Source organism: Aedes aegypti, chromosome 3 (genome assembly GCF_002204515.2).
Source record: "Aedes aegypti strain LVP_AGWG chromosome 3, AaegL5.0 Primary Assembly, whole genome shotgun sequence".
Taxonomy (NCBI): domain Eukaryota; kingdom Metazoa; phylum Arthropoda; class Insecta; order Diptera; family Culicidae; genus Aedes; species Aedes aegypti.
In genome coordinates, this window is record NC_035109.1 from 176,832,856 (window position 1) to 176,852,626 (window position 19,771).

The 19,771-nt window shown below is 37.2% G+C and overlaps 1 protein-coding gene across 18 annotated transcripts in view; it reads right to left on the reverse strand.

Annotated features, from left to right (window-relative positions):
* The window catches only part of LOC5573606 (bromodomain-containing protein 3), an 87,239-nt gene that overhangs the window by 26,617 nt on the left and 40,851 nt on the right, over positions 1 to 19,771 (reverse strand). For 17 of the 18 annotated variants that reach the window (XM_021850521.1, XM_021850523.1, XM_021850520.1 and 14 more), the window contains 4 exons: positions 13,358 to 14,396; positions 13,116 to 13,286; positions 12,552 to 12,671; positions 1,913 to 2,041 (listed from right to left, as the gene is read on the reverse strand). In XM_021850521.1, the coding sequence (XP_021706213.1) occupies positions 1,913 to 2,041; positions 12,552 to 12,671; positions 13,116 to 13,286; positions 13,358 to 14,396 (1,459 nt within the window). The remainder of the gene's footprint in view (positions 1 to 1,912; positions 2,042 to 12,551; positions 12,672 to 13,115; positions 13,287 to 13,357; positions 14,397 to 19,771) is intronic. The other variant, XM_021850515.1, reaches the window with a different exon arrangement.

Here is a 19,771-nt window from a genome sequence, read left to right on the forward strand (position 1 = left end):
ATTTTATACTTTAATATACGATTGCTGTGATAGATTTTCGGTTGAATTATTATTGCTAGAAACGCGTGCATTTCGGTTTTGTTGGCTGTCCCCAGTTACACATTTGCTACACACGAGAAAATTTGTTGAAGGAGTAGTGAAATTGAAATTCGTTTCATCAGAATCAACTAATGAGGAAACACATTAATTAAAGAAAACACAACATATGATGATTGACATGAACGAAATGATCATAACTGCAACAACGGAAAAGAGAAGATGACGATCAAGTTAAACGCCATGTTTTGTTTTTTGGAAGGTTATTGAAAGAGGCAAACGCCAGAAAACTTGCTGAGTAGATGGCAAAGTTAACGTTTCACTTTTCATGTTGGTGAGGTTTCAAATTCTTGCTACATTTCCGACACGATTATAACTATTTGTATTTTTCTCGCTTCCAATTCTTGCAGGCCAATAGTGAATTGTTTCTATGCCGTTTTCACTTTCGTCTGACTGAGTTTATAAGAATCATCAACATGGTTTTAGTCTAAATCTTCCTAATTCTATCGATTTTTATCATTCACTACAATTATATAAATAGAAATTTACATTTACGCCTGTACAGTTCTATGGTTTGTATAGAAAAGAAAAATAAAAACACTTACATAACGAACATAAACTGACAACGCGCTGCTGATCATACAAGTTGCTGACGCTATATTTTGATCTTGTGTTGCATATTGCTGCAACAAACCGCTCTATTACAGTTGGTACATTCCGAAATCTAATGCGATTAATCGGGTTAAGCAAACTATCGAACTGTGACATTCAGGTTTTTTTTCGTTACAAACTCAATAGATCTTCAGCAACTAAATTTAATTATTGTTCGTTCTATTTGACGTAAACTAATAATACATTTAGTGGTGCATGTTACTACACAATAAAACTTTGCTCTCTGTTTTACGTAGTAGTAATAGCGATTGTTGTTGATTGGATATAGTACGACATACAGAAATGCTTCTTCTGCACTTTCATAACATTTCTCGGCTTGATTTGAGATTCAAATTGAAGCTCAGGAAACATAATTGATATTTCCTTGTCCACACCGACATTTTTTTTTTTTTGGAAATTAGAGCTACCGCGGGTAAGAAATCTTTGCATACCTCAATTAAACAATAAACTAAAACATCTGAATAATAGGGTATGTTCCTCACTTGCTCAACATTTGTTGTTTTTTTTTTGTTCCAAAAAACTCATGACGAAAATATAGAAAGAATTTATTGTTATTTAGACGCAGTGTTAAGAGAAAGTGAAAACGAAGTTTCTGCACTTTTCTGGCTGTATGGAATTTTTTTTATGTCAGGTAATCCCTATTCATTTTACTATAGTGTGTTAATGATTTACTATCAAATGTTGATCATCATATTCAAGGACTATCGCTCATCATATCTATGTGTTTAATTGCTCTGATTATTGAACCTAACCCCGGTTGCCTAGAGGCTGATTTTTCCGTTCGAGCAACTACAGTTTGATGTAAATACTGATTCAGAGAACCGAAAATGCGTTCCTGTCCAGCTTGATGGCAAATTACAAATCAAGGTGATGAAAAATATACACATTCATTAAGCAGAGCATAAAATGGGTCGGATTTTTACGTACTTTCTATTTACATACATCAATAGAAAATTGTCCCATATCTGCCAACGTATTTTACCACGATTGAAAAAATAAAATAAGTGCTGGATAAAATGTAAGCTTTAGCCAAAGCTCTACTCTCCGGTATTCATTTTATCAGCTCCTGCACTGATGGGTTCGTTTTGCAGTATTCCTCATCGCGATAATGGCCCACACCATTTATTTGATGTTCCGCAATTCAACATCATTACACTAAAACGGGGTTTGTGTTTCAACTAATACAAAACAATTGTATCCTAACCTGCTTCACTGTCGCTGGAATCACTAGAACTGGAATCGCTGGAACTGGACGATGACGAATCGCTGGAACTACTGCTGGATGAAATGTTTCCACCCGACGGTGCAACGTCCTGCTTCGCAGCTTCGTCCGCTGTAATGAGAAAAAAAAAACACAAGTGTTAGAGTATTAAAAAAAAGAAATAACTAGAAAAGAACGTCCTCATAGTACGACCTGAATGTCAGCTCTTTCGGTCATTTCGAGATTCTTAACTTCGTTTCCAATGTTTGATCAGACAACAACAAATTTGAATGGATCGGATTACGCTTTCTGCTAAAAGTGATTGAGTTGCATTTCCCTACGCAGAGCTCAACATTTGAAAGAATTTAGTGTCGCTTGTAATACCAAACAATCTTCAACGCCATTGGCCACCATGAAAATCTTCACGTCATATGTGTACAGAACTCATTTTCCGCGAGGCACAATGAAGGCAACATCTTTGATAAACAGAAATAGCAAAATAATCCTAATGAGCTGCCCCACCCTTTACTTTCACAGATCCACCCCAAAGACACGATTCGAACCATCTAACGAGGCATGGCGACATCGCTAACATCTCAAGCTTTCGAAAGGAAATAGCATGATTCACACAATCAAATGATGATTTAAAAATCCGTGCAAATAACATCGACTAGCTTTCCTGCATCCATAGGCCTATTCACATGGCGTCTCAAATTAGCTGATCGGGAAGCACTTTTTTTTTGGTATTCTGTTGGAGCTGCCTGACAGCTTAACTTGTCAAGGCTGAACCCTCGGTCTGGCTTTTGCCAAGTTTCCCCTCTACCAGGACCAATACTCAGACGGACTAGGCAATGGCGCCCACATGAACACTGCTTTTTTATTAGTATTGTGACGAGGTAGTTTTTGAAAAGTACTCATATATTGCTTCTGAGAAAAGGAAGCATTGTGAAAATCAGCAGCTCCATCAGATTAGAGATAAGATAAGATAAGATTAGAGTCTTAAATGTCAATTGTCGTCAAGTCTTTACAAAATTAGGATGTTTAGTAAGAGTTCTAGTTAAACTCATTTTTTGTTGTTAAAAGTATTTATTGGTCATTACGTTCATATATCCTTGAAGAAAAAAGTCGCTTTCCCTGTCTGATCAACATTTTTTCGTAACTAGCAAGTGTATCCTAATGATCGATCTCAGCGTCTTACTTTCCATAGTCATGTTTATAGTGAATATTGAAGAGTAAAGTTACCTTAGGCTTCTATTACAGTCTCCTACAAGATTCACTTTTCGGTGGCAAATGCAATGGTTCTCAACGCCTACTTTCTACTTGTAAATTTTGCGAAAATGAAGCAGGAATTAGATTATTTATACCGCTGTTACAAAAGAGGTATTTCTTATAATGGCAATGTAAAAACCATATTAAAATAAGATTGTCGCCACTTATTTCTACTCAGTGAATCTACGCGGCTTTAAGCAAAAATCTGTGAATCTGTGATGAGCAGTACACTCAGGCAAATGAACTATCGATAAACATAGGAACCCCTTATGAAAATTCGCTACAAGAAATCGGATTGAAATTCATAAATTTGCCTTATGAAATCAGAATTTGAAAACAAAAAACGTTTTCGCGGCAACCTGGATTCGAATCAAGAACCTTGCGATCGATAGGCCCGAGCGTACACCACGCGCCTATCGACGCCTTGATGTGGAGTGATGCTAAAACGATACATAAAGAATTCGTATTGCAATAATCGTTCCACCTTTCATAAGGCAAAATGTATGAAATTCGATAGTCCAGTTCGCTGCGTATAGAGATGTAGTTCTGACATGATTCGAAAAGAGCGTTGTTCACTATTAATTCAAAAACATGCTGTTAAAGATGTAATCCCTCTGTGGTTGGGAATGTCACATTTGTCGTCATTCTTAAAAATCGGAAAAAGCAAATAAGTTTTCCACGCAGCAGGAAAGCTTCCTCGTTGTAACGAGCAATCGAACAACTTCATCAATGGCACTAAAATAGCAGCTGAACACTTTTTCAGCAAACATGAAGCGATTCCATCTGGTCCGGGTGATGCTTAAGCTTTTGTAAAGCTTCAAGAACGTGGCTTCAGTTATGCTCTCCGACGGAGTATTGCGTAAGGCCTCGGCTACTTGAGACGACGAGATTGTGTATTCCAGTGTTTGGATTTTGATCCGAATAAACTTATCGAACCATAGTCAGAGAGTGTAACAATTCGTGAACTGAAACAGTTCGTGGCACATCACAATCGGAGAACGCTTGATGTTCACTCTCTCGCTTGGTACGTGACAAAAGAGCGTTCAAGAGAAGGAGCTCTCACAGACGACAACGGTATCGAGTTATTCGGGTATCAGGTATGATGTATCATAAGGCCGGCTCCAGAGGCACGTTCTCGCCAGTTGGGAGATTTGTGCCATCGCCATATTTGTGCCTATTTCATCTACCCAATGGGAGATGAAAGGGAAGGGAAAGATGGTAGGAAATAGGGATATCGAATTGCATAGGCATGTAGAGCATGTAGCTCCATATCACAATGAGTTCAAACAGCGCCCTAAAACGTGCACTGCAAAACGCATGAACGTAAATAGAGCTTATAGCTCATTACCACAGCGGGTTAAGAATAACACAATGGCCTGAAAATTCAGGTTTCCGAAATCAGTTTCACTTAATATGTGTTTACCATGTAATTGGAATCGCAATTGCGCGAAAACTGGACAGTTACGGATATGATACGGATCCTATAACATTTCCCCGAAAACCATACCCGAATGGTCACACTAAAAAAAAATCCAAACGTCATTGCTACGTAAAAAATCACGTAGATCATTCCAAATTCATTTTGCCTCCACTTCACCTGACTAAGATAAAGATCACTAAGCCATTCATAACCATCAAATAGTGAATCGGTAATTGTTACTGAGGTTACCTATCGCACTTACGTGAAATTCACGTAGATGCCTAAGTTCATTTTGACATCTGCATATTGTACGTCCATTCGGTGTTGAGCCCAAATCCTAAGATGGCGCCCGCTTGATTTTTGCAGAACTTCAGAAGCTGCTGAACTTGAAACCCTGTGTTAGATTGATTTTAAGGTAAATATGCTTTGAATACCGAAGAATCCCTGCATTACTTCATATTTTACACCTGATTTATAACCTCTATCAATTATAGCACCCGAAGGCTGCTGTTACGTGAGAATGGTGATACGAACCCCTGAGCATTTGCATTTGTCGGACTACGATTGCATGTTTGTCAATCTTCGGTGTTTTCGGCTCTGTTTTGTTGTTGTTGATCGCTGATCAACTATCAGATCACAAACAACAGCAAAAGAACCTATTTGTTCGGGGACGAAAACACCGAAGCTGTAAGTAGTGATATAATTTATAATTGTAATTAAGTGTATTAATAAATAATTTTAGCTTTATAGCATGCGGCAAATCAGTTTTTTATTTGTCCTGCTGAAAGAACGGTGCCCGAATCAATCCTGTTTTTAACAGCTGCAACAAAACAGAACAAACTCACAACATTTGGCAAACAAGATTCACAATGCTCAGATTTAATACAGAAATATCACAATCTTTTAGATTTGTTTACATTTTTCAATTGGAAATTAGTTTTCTTCCAAAGCCTATTAGAGATAAGGTTGGTCTTTATTCTAATTAATTTAATGCAAAACCATCTAGGTCCTATTGAAACGCTTCGTAAAGGCTACCGGAAAATCCACGTAGCTCTTACGTGTAGCGCCGGTGGAATGGACGAAATTCGAAAGTTCATGCTTTCATTCTGGGCTACCTATGATTAACGTAGAAGCTACGTGAAAAGTGCGATGGAAAAAAAACCACGTATGTTTTCACGTAACAATGACGTTTGGATTATTTTGAGTGCAAGTACCCCGAAAACCAATACTCTGAAATCCATTACCCCGAATAGTCCGTTACCCCGAATACCATAACCCGAATTTTCTTGGCACGAAAAATTCAAAATGAAGATACGACAAATGAATCCCATATACCTATTTTATAGAATTTTTATTTTCATTTGAATCAATGTTCTTGGTATCAAAGATTTATTCTTGTTTTACTCAACAGCTATTCTTCATGGGCCAAGTGAGAAGCAAAATCTCACTCACAGGCGTGTACTTGATTTTGTGAGAATGATTGTGTTCACAGCAATAAATCATTTTTCATACTGATGATAACGCTGACATGTCAATATTAGAGACCTCTCCCGCTCTTTTTCAAAAGCGTTGTATTATTTGGTAATGCATAATATTATATTTATATATTTCTGGAGGCAATGCGAGTTCAACATATTCTAAAATGGCACTAGACTATGGTTTGAAAAATGTCAGATGAAAATGTTAACTGATATTAAACTGACCACTATTTCTAGAGATGTACCGAATAGCACTATTCGGCTTTCGGCCGAATACCGAATAGTTGGAAAATTATTATTCGGCCAAACGAATATTCGGCCGAACATTCGGCCGAATAATGACCTAATATTCGGCCAAATAAAATCCTAATATTCGGCCGAATAACACCAGAATATTCGTCTAATTTCTCTAAAACTAAATTTGTAATCCTGGATAAAGAAAAAAAAACGAGTTTGCTGAAGTAGGGAAAGCTTCTACGGTGAAAATTTGAACGGATTATAAATGAAAATTAATGATCGTCTTCTTAAGCTTTTGAAACTGGTTGTAGAAATCACAAAAATAGTAAATTTCAAAGATGTTTCGTATTTCTAAAGTAAGGGAACTGTATTCTATTGCTATCTCTTTTTATGCATTTCATGTTTTGTTAAAGAATAACCCAATATACGTCACTAGATTTCCCATCCGACTTTTGGAAGTGTTTTAAAGACATTGGAACAAGCAGACAGGTGTCTCAAACCAAACAATATCGAAAGAATGAAAAAAGCTAATATATTTTAATGGTTAACATTAACAGCATTGAGTCCATACGCTTCAAACTAGTCTAGTGGTACCTTACAGCTACAGAAAAATGATTATAAAGCTATCAGTACACTATGGCAAATATTTGGCATGGATTGATACAGAGACAAACAAATGTTTGTCATCGCATAGATTTGGTTGGTGTTGAAACCTATGTTTATCTGTTGGTTTATGTCTAGCGAAATATTTGCACATTTAGCAAAGCTTATAATGTTAGTTTAAGGCTCATTTGCAGAGAATGCCTTATGTATTGAGCAGCACCATAGACACCTTAATGCGGGTCTACCCCGTATGGCATAATGCCATTTGGCATAATGCCGTTTGGCATACATTCGTTTGGCATAACAGTCGTTTGGCATAACAGTTGTTTGGCATAATGGTCGTTTGGCATAATTTGGAAAAGGAAGATGCTGCAGTGGTACAGTAATATGCGGGACCATAAGATGCGTCATAAAATACCATGTTCCATTTTTTCCAAATGACATGGAATAACTTAGGCGTTGGATACATTTTTGTTAAAAATGCGCTATACTATCCCGGACATGATTACTCCGAAAGTCATGTATGATGCAATTCCCAAAGAGTTTAATTGGATATTGGTTTCCTTGAAAAACAAATGAAGATTTGAAGTATGTCCTATCAATAACTGACAACGGAATGTACGATCGTGAGCAGTTTATCCTCACCCCTTTGCTTAAAGGAACGAATTTTATCAAATTCAATGTTTTTCACAATTATGCCAAACGGCCATTATGCCAAATGGCGATTATGCCAAACGACCGTTATGCCAAATGGCATTATGCCAAACAGCTATTATGCCAAACGACTGTATGCCAAACGGCATTATGCCATACGGCATTATGCCAAACGGGGTAGACCCCCTTAATGCCATACTGCCGTGAATTGCAAGTCAGTCCCATCTGCATTTTCGTCAAAATTGAGTTGAGTTCAGTTTTCAACATCTCTTCCAATGCTCTTTCAGCTACACTAATGAAATAAGGGGTCATGCACAAATTACGTCACGCTCCAAGGGGGGGGGAGGGGATCAAGCCAAGCGTGACAAGCCTTACAAAATTTTCGAAGGACTCATACAAAAAACGTGACAAAGGGGGGGAGGGGGTCAAAAAAATCGAAATTTAGCGTGACATAATTTGTGTACCATCCCTAATATAATTTGTTCGGAAAAATTAGGAAAAAACAGCAAGTCAAATTGTCCCATAATGAAAAGTAATCGCATATCAGTCTCACTACAGACTTTCACACCGTGGAACACAAAAATGTAACTTGTTTTGATCATCTTTATATTTTTCTCAGAAAGATATCGTAATGAAAAGCAAGTTGTGAAAGTTTCATTAAGATTGCAACATGTTCCAATCCTCTAGAATTTTTTAAATATTCGTATGGAAAACGTGTTTGAAAACTTCACAGACCATTTTCTCAATGCCTACTTTTTACAGATGGGACTGACTTGCGATTCACGGCAGCATAGATCGGAGAAATTCACACATTTTTTTTAAATATTTGGCATCAAACTCCTTCCATAGAATGCATGAAACGAAAATTTTAATGTATCATCATTTGACTAAATTCTTTGATTTTTTTTTTAACTTTCCTTGATTAGTTAATTCTGTTACTATTCGGTCACTATTCGGCCTATTCGGCCGAATAACAGAATTTATTATTCGGCAGACCGAATATTCGGCAAAATCAAAATAATCGAGATATTCGGCCCGAATATTCGGCCGGCCGAATATTCGGTACATCTCTAACTATTTCAAAAGTACATCGTTAAAGAACAGCCTATGAAAATCACTGATGAAAGCGTCAATAATTATGATGCCAACAATCACTTTGCTAGTGCAAATTCCGAAACAATAGCCGATAACTAAAAGAAGGACAGATCTCTTGTTGGAAATTGTAATAGGGGAATTCGGGGTAAAACCGACACCCTAAGCTTATTGATAAAATTTGTGTACTTTCGCTTGTTAAACGAACCCAAAATTGTTGTAGAATCACATATTGATTATAAATCTATCAATCCTTGCGATCGCTGGATGATATATTAAGCTTATATAGTGATTTAAATCAAATTGAAATTTCATCATTTTTAGGCGAGACAATTTAGAATGCGGGTAAGATCGACACCCTGTTGGGGTAAACCCGACACTTCCATTTTGAGTAGAATTTATACGTTGTGAACATCACCATCACAGTGCATGTTTGAAAGAATGCTTTAAACGTGACTATCGACATTTATGACCCCTTACTCCAAAGGATTAATCACATATTACGTAAATTATTGAGGAGAGGCCAAAGATCCACTAAATATATGTGAAAATTTCAAATGTCCCATGTTAAGGTTACAAAGTTGGGGTGAATACACATGGATATTATTAATTTGTGTTCATGGAATGCTTACGAAGATGAAGTTGTAGCGAATGATTGGTTTTGAAAATAAATACTGTTTTATTCTAACAAAACAGAAAAGTGTTACCGTAATCCGGGGTAACATTGATCAGCGGGGTAACATTGATCGAGATGACTCATCTTGTTAAACGTTCAAATAAAGATTTATTGATGAAGCATTTTCGAAACATGAATGGTGCCTCTCTTTTGTATATTCATAAGCTAATGATAATTAAGGTTTTTGCCAAAATTGCGTTTAGTTCATGCGCAAATTTGTCAACTTTTTGAAACAATGATTTCTATCATTTTCACTGACACTACCGAAAATTCATGTCTCACGTGAGTTCTGCAGACGATGTGATCAAGGAAAATGCGGGAGTTACTAAAAATGGCATCGCCGAAAACGATTCCGTTGTCAAATCTTTTATAAGTTTATTCATTTAGGCAACATTAACTAAATACTATTACGAATGTAGAATTTCCTGAGGAAATTGCCTACTTTTAGGCGTATTACGCGGTTCAAGGTGTTTTTAATTTTGAAATAACTCAAAAAGTAAATGACTTGTAAGAGTTTGGTCTTCATATTCGGCTTCAGGGGCCCTGATTTTAGTAAGTAACGACATTTCCAATATTAGCGAACGTTGTTTACTTGGGTGATCAATGTTACCCCATATCAGCTGAATCAAAAAATCACTTAAAACATTTATTTAAACATGTTTAAATCTTTAGAAAAACAAAATAAAGTAGATAGCTAGGAGCGGTGGGTGCCAGTACTTGTTTTAAAAATATGAAACTTGTAACATTTGTATTGTGAAATGAAAAATTTAACAACAACTAAAATAAATGATCAATGTTACCCCGGATCACGGTATTATTTTTAGATGATAAAAACTGTCGAACCTCATAGTTTGTAAATAAACAATAAGATTAATTTATGTGAAAATATTTCAAATTCTATTAATTCTTCAATGAGAAAAATTTCTTCAAGCTTCATCAAATTAGTTGAAACGTGATAACATAGAAATATTTTTTTAATACTTAATGATAGCTTGTGGCAAGTCATATAGTGTCATATTTTACATGTTAACGAGTTCGCCATCCGTGAACTTCACTGTAATTCGAAAATTAAAACTCACATAAACTACAGAGATAGTCTTCCGATTAGAAAGATTCCCTGAAGTTAGATTATGAAGCAAAGAAAGATGTCGATTTTACCCCAAATGAAAGTGTCGATCTTACCCCGAGTGGACATTTATTTTTCAATAGCGTTTTCAGCTGTCGAAAAACCAAAAATTAATTTCTCCTTCATGTTGTATCAACGTAATAATGGTAAATGATGATGTAGACGCAGAACAAATAATGACATTATAAAAATTTCACATGCGAAATAGTTAAAGAATAACAGCGAAATATTGCAAATGCTGTTGCTTCTATGTTATCCAATATGATTTTGTTATTTATTTTGACAGTTTATTGGTAGCGTCAGTTGTAATGTCATTCGAAACACAACATTTCACAAGTTAAGATAGAGCGTGGTGGAAATTGCATGAAAATCTGCTCAAAACATGAAAAATCAAAGGGTGTCGAGCTTACCCACAGTGTCGGTTTTACCCTGATTTCCCCTACTGACAAGATGTAATACAGACAAGTAATGCAGGGGCTTATTTTCGAGGATGCTCGTCTGAAGTCACTGTCAACTTTGAATTTCGCTCAAGACAATTTTGTCAGTCTATTTTTTTTACCGCTATCGCTCAAACGGTACAACTCGAAAAAACAGCCTGCCTATAACTCAAAGAAGATAAAATCATTGATTAAAATGTTTACACTGCCATCATACAACCTCGAAAGAACAGCCGACGATTGAAAGAATAAAATCAATAGGAATAGTACCTAGTAGTTATTAAGCCGAAAACTTTTAGGCTCAAATTCGCGAGCTTCCTTGAAGAATTTATTGAAGTGCATCAATGATTTTCGAGGAAGTGACGTATTTGGGGAACTGGTTTTCGGGGTAATTTACCATTCGGGGTAATGGTTTTCGGGGTAATGTGTCATTCGGGGTAACGTTGCATTCCTAGACCTTCAGTTGGCCGACTTGAGAGACGAATGGCCGCGTTTGCGGTTAAAGCCTCGTTAAACCATGAACGAACGAACGAGTTGGCCGAAGCAAGAGCTTCAAAAGCAGCCTGACTATCTGACACGACCACTCTTTCCGTGAAAAGAGTTGTGTGGAAAACTAGGAACAAGGACAATGGTGTCCCAATTCACCAGAAGTGGAAGGACTTCCAACGGAGAGTATCCATGAAGTTTGGTAACAACCAATTCCCAGTTTGTGAAGTATAATAAATTCAAAGTCTGCGAATTTACATTCAAATGTTCAAAGGTAAGATAATGATTCATCATCTGATACATGCTAATTCTCAACTCGAGACTGATTATGTTAGAGCAGAGCATTATGTCTAACACTTCTTCTCGAGTAGATACCATGAAGATTGGGCGCTTGCCTATAAGTAATCCAAGATCTGTAGTAATTAAGTATTCCATCAGAATGAAGGTTCTCAAATTAATATCTGAGCTGCTCCAGATGATGTGATGAGCATTGGCAATCACAATCAACAGAAGGCCTTTTGTTACGCAGTGTACGACAACTCGTTTGAAATCATCCGATGGGGCTGGTTCATCATATGGTAAATACACCGAACGATAACGACGTATTTCCTATTGAGGACATCAACAGAAACATCAATTGTGACTGCACATACATCAGCATACGCGAGTGTGCCATTTCATGGTTGATGAAAGTAGCAAAAGCTGGGTCCATAAGGTTACCCAGATAGAAGCTCGTCTTACGAAAGTAAAGTTCTTTAATTAACGGAACATAGGTTGCACAATTTTGCATGTGTCTGCAAAAATTGATCGTTCCGGTTCTTTTATGCTGAAGAATGATCTGAGCTATCCTAACCATTACAATGTTACATTTTCCACACTTTCTTCATGTTTACCATTTTATACAGTGACCCCACGCAGTTGAATCACCCACAATTTATGAATTAGCAGACTCCAAAAGACAAAATTATTATCAAACTTGTCACAAAACATCACAGAATTATTTTTACTGATAAGAAACTAGGTGTAAACATAATTCTGTGATATTTTGTGACAAGTTTGACAATAATTTTGTCTTTTGAAATCAGCTGATTCATAAATTGTGGGTGATTCAACTGCGTGGGGTCACTGTACATCCAAAAACAACCCAGACATGTGTGTACTTACCCTTCTTTGCATTTTTCTTAGCCGTTCCCAGCTGACCGGTAACATCCTGCAACCGTTTCTCAAGCTCCTGCTTTTTCTCGGCCATTTGTTCGTCTTTCGATTTACCGGACACTTTTTTATCTGTGAAATACACAAACCAACGAGAGGAAACGTTAAGCTTCGTTACACGAATGTGGGTGTACGAAAATGAAAACAAAAACGATGTGTAACAACAATAATGAGGATGTAGTATGCCAATTACATTGTTCATACTACAGGATGTAGAATAGGATTAGAAACGAATGGAACTAATTTAATTCAGTACAATTTCTTCCAATTAACAGACACTACTGAAGTTGTACGCAAACGGGGTCTCTCTAGAGTGGCAAATTATTGAGTACAGATTTCTTAGACATGAAATCTCATCAAATAACAGTGCCAGCATATTATTGACATGTGACACATTCTTAATATGATTAGAAGGACCATTACATAGGAAGGTGAATAGTGTAGATGGATACAGTTCAAATGGCAGTGAATGAGAAAGTTATCTCGGCAGCAGTGTTTGTTAAATTGGAAACTTACAGTAAGGCTTACGGGTTTTCTTGCGTAAACAGGAAGCGACGTAGTTCTCCAGTTCTCGCAACGTTGATGGCTTGAGAGTTTCGAAGTCGATTTCGATTTCATCAGGATTGGAGTCACGCAGCGACGGTTCTCGGCTTTGGATAATATGTACAACACGACCGAGTTTGTCACCTAAACAGACAGAAGAAATTGTTAGTGTTATAGTTGTTTGCATCAGACTCCAGTTAACAAAATAAGCTCACCTGGTAATTTGTTTATATCGAGCGATAATTGTCTTTTCTCATCATAAGACATAGGCTTTGCAGTGTCTTCCTCTTCTGAGTCAAAGTGTGGAACATTTTGCGAACCCTTCTTTTTGTTGGGACCCCGCGTTGCCCCGGCTCCTGCGGCACCAGCTCCTTTGGCTCGCTTGGCAGGTGCGCTGGGAGTGGCTCCAGCTTTCGGTGCTCGTTGGCCTTTCGTTTTCGTTTTGGTAGTAACGGCTGGAGGAATTGCGGGAGTTGCAACGGCACTGGTAATTTGTGGGGCTGGGATACCTGTGACCTGATGCACTGCTTTAGTGGCAGCAGGATGTGGAGGATTGGCGTGCACTTCCATGCCTTGTTTGACTTCGCTAGCACCTCCAGATGCCATTTGTTTCTTCTTTTCCTTCATCTTTTTCTTGGCCTTCTTTTTTAACAGTGCTTCCTCTGCGAGCTTTCGCATGCGTTCCTGCATTTCGAACAGTTGCTTTTCTAGCATTTTTAACTTCTGATTACATTCCTCGTCCGAGTCCGAATCGTCTTCACTTGCGTTCGATTCGCTAGAAGACGAGGAGTCCGTCTCCTTGCTCTGATTAGGCGTTATATTGTTTACCGGCTCATCCGGTATATTTGCCAGACGCATCTCAAACACATCTTGTAGTTTCCGACCCATTGCGACAACGTCATGATCTGGAGGGTTATATTTGTAGCAATTGGTAAATATAAGCCTAACATCAGCAGCAAATTCGTTGGCTGACTTGTATTCCCTATTATCCATTTTTCGTTTCACCGTGCCCAGATCCATTGGCTTCTTGATAATATCATGATAGTCATGCAGACCGAGCAGTTCCGCGTCCACCGGCTTGTAGAATGGCCACGCGTAACCAGAGTGCTTCTTGGAAAACAACTCTTTCAGAATTTCATTGCACGATTTGAGCGCATCCGAAAGCTTCTCTTTGTTCTTCGGTGGATTCTGAGCAGCGCCCGAGCCCTGATATGGCGAAATAGGGTACGTTGATGCCGGGAATGGTGGAATTTCCTGTATAGTGATGAGAAAAACCAATTAGAGTTCATGCTTTTGGGAAAAAATACGCATTCGGGAAGCATAACGCACAACAATTCTCTATTATAAAAGTATGATTCTTTTTTTATGCATACTATGGAACAATGGAATTTGGAACAATGGTGTATACGAACTAAACTATGGTGGAACTATGAAGAATCTGACCTAAATAAAATCGATTGGTGATACCTAACTAGTGAAAGACTCAATAAACAAACAAAAGTGAAGATCGAAGAGCATAAATGGCATAAAGTTGATCCATAGTTGGCAATTCAAATTCTTGAAAGTTTGGCTGAACTTTTTCCTACTTTATTAATATACGTCATTACAAAGTTTAAGGCTAAGTAGCCCTTCATTTGTTTTGGCAGCAATGATGACTCTGTTCTACATACTCTGTTCTACAGACTCTGTAGCTCAAAATGCCAAAGTAATCGAACTCATTCCTGATTGTTAATCTTTACAATAGGTACTGGGTGCCAACATCGAAGTTTCAAAATTCTTTAGATTCGCAATCTTTCGATCGATTTTGATGAAATTTTCAGGAAAAATCATAGGTGAGCTATACTTTTAATTCATGCATTGAAAATCTCAAATTCGGTGGTGGTTTTACACATAGGACCAAATTTGTTGGGGTACCTAAGGTATTTCGAAATAGCAATATTGGGAAACACAAAAAACCATATCGATAATCGTTCCATGATCTGCTTGGTAGAATATATCAACTGTTTTAGTTTGGAGAATATTGCATACAAGTACAACAAACGATGAATTTGCAAAGATAGGCATTATGTGGAACAGCTTGTAAAGCACCAAGTTAAGAAGAAGAAGAAGGCTTTAATCCGGTTGAGTTGTAAGGTCAAACACAAAAGGAAGCATATGAGAATATTTATGTTCAATTCTGTGCGAAAATGATGTCTCACAACTTCAAAAGAGGTCCCAGCCGTTTGAAGCGCTATCGGAACCTGTCATCGAATGTCCGAAAATGATCGGAACCACTTTATAATTCATGACATGGCATTTATTCACTTTTGGGTAGAAAATTATGAATTTTGAGTCGTCAAAAGGTATCTGTGAATGAATTTGAATGAATTTTGGAAATGTCCCGTTATGATTCCTAGTATCCAAACTGAAATAGGTGATACATTCTGTCAGGTAAATCAATCACACATTGATTTTCGTTTAAGTTATCGGCTAGATTTCATATTTTTTATAATGCAATACCCTAGGTAGCCCAACAAATTCTGGACATAAGTCGAAATATTCAATGCCTGAACCAAAAATTTAATTCATTTATGATTTTTTAGTTAAAGAATTTTTAAACTTCGATGTCGCCCAGTACTGCAAAGGTTAAAATTGTTTTGTTTCACTGTGCGCTTACATGCCGGAAGTACCATCACTGCATTAGTAGCCGCTCATGCCTACAGTCACTTCATTCACACTCTGGTGGATAGGACTATCGTAGCCATTAGCGTAACTTGTACTCAAACCTAGAGAGGGCTTGACCCATTCGAGCAAAAATAAATCTCTCAAGGCTAATTAGCCAGTCATTCGTTTTGGTAGCCATGTTGACATAGCAGCTCCCAATTTCAAAGTGATAAATATCAGTCCTCATAGTTCATATTGATCCGGAAAAGTAACACTATATGCGCTGACATGCAGAAAGTATGCCGATACTTTTTCAAATGCATCAGTACAATATCAACTGATTTTCTTTAATTTGAGATTTAAATTCATGTTTGTTCATGTAGGAACATCAACAACACGTACAAATTTCAATGACGGCCTACTTCGCCTTAAGCAAGATGCAAACTTAGCATGAGAGTTATAATTTTCTAGGGGGAGCTTGAACTTTTCTAGGGAGGGCTTTAACCCCCCTTAAATTGTTTGCCAAACTTAACCTAGTTATATTTCAAAAGATTCCGGTTCCTAGGAATCTCTACAATTCTTGACACTTTGATTTCAAAATCGAACATAATGTTGAAAAACTAACCCAACCTATATCATCCTTAGATCACGAAAATAGAGACTGGTGGATGTTTTCCTAAAAAAAGTAACATTAGTTAGGGAAACCTAGTCCAATTAGGATCCTGTTCAAATTCGGACCATTTTCTCAATACAGGCGCTACTGTTTTTCTACCCACCGTGTGGCTTGGATATAACACAATAATTTTGACCCCTTTCAGTTATGTCGTTTGCTTTTTATATTAGTTTGTTGTTTTGAAGTGTTCTAGTGTACTGTCGGCTAGCACTTTTTCCAAGCTTCTGTAAGCAACAATAATTCTTCATTTTTTCTGAGTTATCTTATAATCGAACCCCCTCAGCCTAAGCTTTCATCTGACCATATGGTTTTGAAATACCTATGCACTGTTTGTGCTCAACTACCATCAGTGCACCAGATTCCGCTCATTTAAGGGAAGTTATGTGTTCAAAATGTTTATTATAAAATAACTATTGTGTCGATCAAAATTATTTTTATGTCACAATATAGCTCCAAGTATAGGTAATCAATGGCAAAGTTAAAAGAATTGGAAAAACTTTCGTAAAAAAATATTTAATTGCTTTTGTTATTGTATCTAAGTGTTCCTATTTCCGCTCATAGTAAACAGATTTTAGGACGAACTTACTAAAAATTGTGTTTTATTTCGAATTTCGTTATTTATCCTGAAATTTTTTTAATGTCAAATCATTGCTACTACTGCAATAAAAAAGGCTGTATACTAAAATCAACATTTCTTTGAAATTTTGTTTAATTTTTTGCATGAGCGGTTATTGGAACAAACAAAAATACCTAATGGTCCAATAACAAATGATGAAAATAATGTCAGACGACTTTATTTAAAAGTTGTTAGTATTGCTAGAATATACCCGTGCGAAAAATGTTAATTGTTGACACGAAAAATATGTTTTTACACTAGTGAGCGGATACTGGTACACTGATGGTAGTTTGTAAATCACAAAATGTGTGTTGGTCCAAACCGGACCTTTTGATATGGTTCAATACGGACCTCTTGATTTGCCAACGAGAACACAGCCTATTCCAAGAGCTCCATCACGTGAAAGTCTCCTCGACTTGGTAGAAAATCATAGAAGTTGCAATATTGATCGATGGTTCCTTTGTTTCTTTTGCGGTCAAGAAAAAGTATTCGAAAAAAACTAAGAAATACGGTGGACAACCAAAAAAATAGAGAAAATAATAAATCCTCTACTTAGAAAGCATCTTTATGAATACCACAGCCAAGCTGTATCCAAAATAGTATGACAATACGTTACAAAACACGTTTACGAGTGCTGAGAACAATACAGTCAGCTCTCCCTTACGTGATTCTCTGTGTTTTTGTTCCCTTGCTCGATGGAATGCGCAGTTCCTTCAATATAGCATACTTTGACTCCTAAATGTAAGTCGCTACCTCTCCATATTTATGTTCCCAGATTCGATGCTGTCTGCTTCAGTATCCCATATAAATTCACCTATTTATCCCGATATGTTCATTCAAAGTTTCAATGTGTTGGAATTTTACAATATTCTACAATAAAATGACTTCCTCCAATAGTTTGTCAACATAACAAACAGAACCTTAATTGCAAAATATGCGCGTTCTTCATCTCGATACCTCCCATTAGCCTGGGACATGGTTATATGAAAAATTTGCATTCTCGCTCCAGTTCACTTTTTGGATTGCATTTAGGTCCCATAACAACTGTGCAAAATTTGAGATCGATCGGTGAAACTATATTTTAGCGCCAGCCGTTCAAAGTTTGTATGGGATTTACTATGGGAAAACCTACTTTTGCAAAGAAAAATCGCCAGGGGTCGCTCATTATCATCTATAAAAATTCTGAACGCAGATCTCGATAGGTCTGGAGCGAGAATCTAAATTTTGTCCCACACTAACCTCCCATGCATGATTATACATTCAAAATCAAGTTAGTGAGAGTTGACAATACCAACTTTTTTACCAGTTTAGGATTTCACTCACTCACTCATTCAATTTGACGCGCATTCAGTTTATTTTTTAGACACACAAATCAGAGTTATATTTTATTACTACCTAAGCAAAACCCCATAAAATATAACGTGGTCCGAGTTAGAACATGGGGGGTCCGAATTGGAACAAAGTTGGTCCAATTCGGACCTTCTGAAGAATTTTGTTCAAACATGTCTAGCCATATCCTGGTAGGAGATATCACAAAACTCTCTAGGAGAAAAATGTGCGGACTGAATCAAGCTTTTACGCAAACATAAAACTTTTCATGAAATTTATCGGACTAAAAATATATGGCCAAACAACTGTTACTAGGTCCGAATTAGACCATGTTCCCCTACTTTTTGTTGCAAATAGCAGTAAACGCGCAGCTGTTCAGCAAGACCAAGCTGAGGGTCATGGGTTCGAATCCCACTGGCCGAGGATCTTTTCGTAAAGGAAATCTGCTCGACTTCCCTGGGCATAAATTCGTACCTGCCAAAGGATATAAAAATGCAAAAATGGTTAACCGGCAAAGAACGCTCTCAGTTAATAACAGTGGAAGTGCTCATAAGAACACTAAGCTGTGAAGCAAGTATTCAAGTAGGGGCGTAACGCCAAAAAGAAAAAAAAAATAATTATGTCAAAAAATATGATAAAGCATTTAAAAAGTGACTCGCTACCAGCCGTGATTATAGCAGCCTACACTGATGATACTGCAGCTTCAAAAATCATACGAATGAACTATGATTGTCTGACAAAAAAAATCTATGATTTTGGTTTTGTTGTGGAAAACTTTTCATATGTCCTATAAAAAAGTATGCCCAAAAATAGGCGCATCCTGAAATCGAACCAGAGATGAATTATCGAATGATTAACGCCGAGATAAGAAAACACGTTATCTAATCATGCGCCCATCGACGCTTCGAAAATCTATTTGGTTGAAAGTCATAATATGATAATGTAATTTTCATACAAATTCTCTGTGGAAGTATTTCATAGGAACGGACGGGTGGAAATCTTAGGCGTAGTACCACACTGAAGATATTTTGTTTCTGTTCTGGATGAAGCACTGCGACCAGTAGTGGAAAAGTTCGCATCACGAAGCAGCTCACGAGTATATACCAACGCATAACAAACATCACAGACTCGCGAACTCGGGAGAACATGTCAAAAGAAGTAGCAACAAGCTCGGGAATATTTACTCGCGAGTAACCGAGCAAAGTGTAATTTATTATGGTTTCGACAGAGAAATTAATTGTATAACCATCAAATCTATAGTAAACTACTAGTTTGTAGTCAAAAACCCTTGGAAATCATAAATCTCGGAGGGGAAGCAGCTTTTTTCCCAGAAGCACAATATGACTCTGAGCAGATCCGAACACGTAC